At 38.3% G+C, this 2,980-nt stretch overlaps 1 protein-coding gene across 1 annotated transcript in view; it reads right to left on the bottom strand.

Annotated features, from left to right (window-relative positions):
• Positions 1–1,902, bottom strand: part of LOC122810162 (B-cadherin-like) — a 140,733-nt gene extending 138,831 nt beyond the window's left edge. The window contains exon 1 of the mRNA XM_044081639.1: positions 1,764–1,902. Coding sequence (XP_043937574.1) covers positions 1,764–1,902 — 139 coding nt within the window. The remainder of the gene's footprint in view (positions 1–1,763) is intronic.
• Between the last annotated feature and the right edge of the window lie 1,078 nt (positions 1,903–2,980).

Below are 2,980 nucleotides of genomic sequence, written 5' to 3'. Positions count from 1 at the left end.
ACACACATTACTATTCCTATGGTATTTGTTTCCTTATTATGTTCCCCTAGCACACACATTACTATTCCTATGGTATTTGTTTCCTTATTATGTTCCCCTAGCACACACATTACTATTCCTATGGTATTTGTTTCCTTATTATGTTCCCCTAGCACACACATTACTATTCCTATGGTATTTGTTTCCTTATTATGTTCCCCTAGCACACACATTACTATTCCTATGGTATTTGTTTCCTTATTATGTTCTCATAGCACACACATTACTATTCCTATGGTATTTATTTCCTTATTATGTTCCCCTAGCACACACATTACAATTCCTATGGTATATGTTTCCTTATTATGTTCCCCTAGCACACACATTACTATTCCTAAGGTATTTGTTTCCTTATTATGTTCCCCTAGCACACACATTACTATTCCTATGGTATTTGTTTCCTTATTATGTTCCCCTAGCACACACATTACTATTCCTATGGTATTTGTTTCCTTATTATGTTCCCATAGCACACACATTACTATTCATATGGTATTTGTTTCCTTATTATGTTCCCCTAGCACACACATTACTATTCCTATGGTATTTGTTTCCTTATTATTTACCCCCTAGCACACACATTACTATTCCTATGGTATTTGTGAAGAATGTACTAGACTGGGCCTTTTAAGTCTATGCTTCCTAATATGCAATGACTTTCAGTATTACTTTGTAATATTCCTTCTGTTAATCTGTATCATCAGTATGTTTCATCACAAGCCTGTATTATTTCTAATGTTTGCTGTACTATTTGAAATTCTTTGCTTGAATCTTTTACATCTGTATAATTATCATTAATAACCTACTGTACCTAGATTGTTGATAGATAGATAGATAGATAGATAGATAGATAGATAGATAGATAACCTAGATAGATTGGAGCTTTTCTCCCCAGGACTCCATTGAAAACGGGTTCATTTTGGCACAATGGACTATCCTGGTAAACCAACTGCAATAAATAAATAAAATAAATGTGATCGTGGTACTATATGTGATCATGGTACTGTATATGATCATGGTTCTATATGTGATCATGGTTCTATATGTGATCATGGTACTATATGTGATCATAGTACTATATGAGATCATGGCACTATATGTGATCATAGTACTATATGAGATCATGGTACTGTATGTGATTGTGGTATTTTATGAAATTGTGGTACTATATCAGATCACGGTACTATATGCGATCATGGTACTATATGAGATTGTGGTACTATATGTGATTGTGGTACTATATGAGGTTGTGGTACTATATTAGATCATGGCACTATATGTGATCGTGTTACTATATGACATTGTGGTACTATATGTGATCGTGGTACTATATGTGATGAGTATTTCATCACAGAGTATCAATGGGCTAAATAACCCTATTAACAGAGTTAGAATTTTGATTATTTACAGAAGTTAAGGCTCACGTAACTTTTCTCCAGGATTCAGTAACACTGTAAATTAATTAACATGTTTTTTTTCCACTATTGTCTTCCATAATGCAGCTGTGTTCCCAACTTTCCAATTATTGCATTTTGGTCATATTGAGACATTCCATAGCAGTGCACTGATTTTCCTGCTCCCCCTCCCTCCCCATAACAGTTTGTTCTGTGGAGTCCCTAGTTACCTGTAGTCAGGTAACCAATGTATCCATTCTTATCCAATTCTATTTTTTTTCTGCCAGCTTTGCATGGTGTTGACCCTTTCTCCCCTTTGTATCAGCTTACAGGCTTTGGCCTGGCCCTTCACCTTCCCAGCCGTGGCCTCAAGATGCTTCAGCACTTCTTTAAGAACTTTGACTTCAGGTGCCAGGCTGGCCTTTCCGGCTGCATTATTTGCTTGTGGAAACCCATAATTTCTCTCCATGACCCACTTCTAAGGTTAATAGTGTGTCTCAATAACAGCAAAAGGATAAGTTTAATGGTTGTCACTGAAATACGTGCTCATTGCCTGATCGCAGACTCCAAATCTGACTCCATCGATGTAGCTTCCAATCACTCCTAGCCTCTCTATTATGTGCACAGAACTAAGTCTTCCATTAAAAGGATTAATACAGTAGCTGAGAAAGTCTTTACTTCTAGATGTTGCTGATCTTCCTTAAAATCAACACTAATCAAACAGTCAGATTCACTGCAGCAGTGTACAGCTGCTTCACCAATGGAGACATCTTCCCTGACTTCAGATCTGTCTTATGCAGAGGAGTTGCAAGGTACGTATGGCATCCAAAGAAGTTATTTCCTTGGAGATCCACCCTGGGCTCAAACACTTCCTTTGCTGCACCATGGATAAAATTTAAATAGTTGGTGTGGATAATATGGGAAGTCTTGGGTTCAATATTAGCAGCCATGTCCCCCAACAGCATGAAGTACCATCACTCAAGACTTACCTATGGAATTCCTCAGTCAAGAGATCACACAGGTACCTTTTTGCTAGTGTTGAGACTGTTGCTGACCACTGTTAAACTGCCACGTGAGGGTGACTACAATCCATCCAGCACTTATCATCACTTTATCTGCAACCTGTTGAACCAGTACCATCTCAGACATGATATTCTGCATTACTGAAACAGCAGTAATTTCAGACATCCACTTTAATCATCACATCTTACTTGCAGAGTCTGTTGCTGACGTCAGAAATGGATATGCTTCTGACACCTATGCATCATATATTTCCTCCAGCATGTCTAGGCTTTCATGGACTTCAGATGGGGAGTACAGTCAGTAATGCAGCAGGCCCATCTGTAGTCCAATCTGATGCCAGTTCAACAAATGCTGCCATTACCAATGTTCACTAAGGCTCTACCTCCTGTGTCCCTGGAACAAGTATATTTGCAGATTGTTTCAGAGGCCCCAATGAAATTACCCAATCAGCTTTCTTAGGCCTCTTTCAGGCAACACATTCCCCACTTCATTGTCTCAGTTGTAGCCTGCCCCTAAAAGACCCT

This window comes from Protopterus annectens, chromosome 8.part1 (genome assembly GCF_019279795.1).
Source record: "Protopterus annectens isolate FY-2018-M chromosome 8.part1, PAN1.0, whole genome shotgun sequence".
Lineage (NCBI taxonomy): Eukaryota > Metazoa > Chordata > Ceratodontiformes > Protopteridae > Protopterus > Protopterus annectens.
This window is presented reverse-complemented; position numbering and strand designations above follow the sequence as displayed.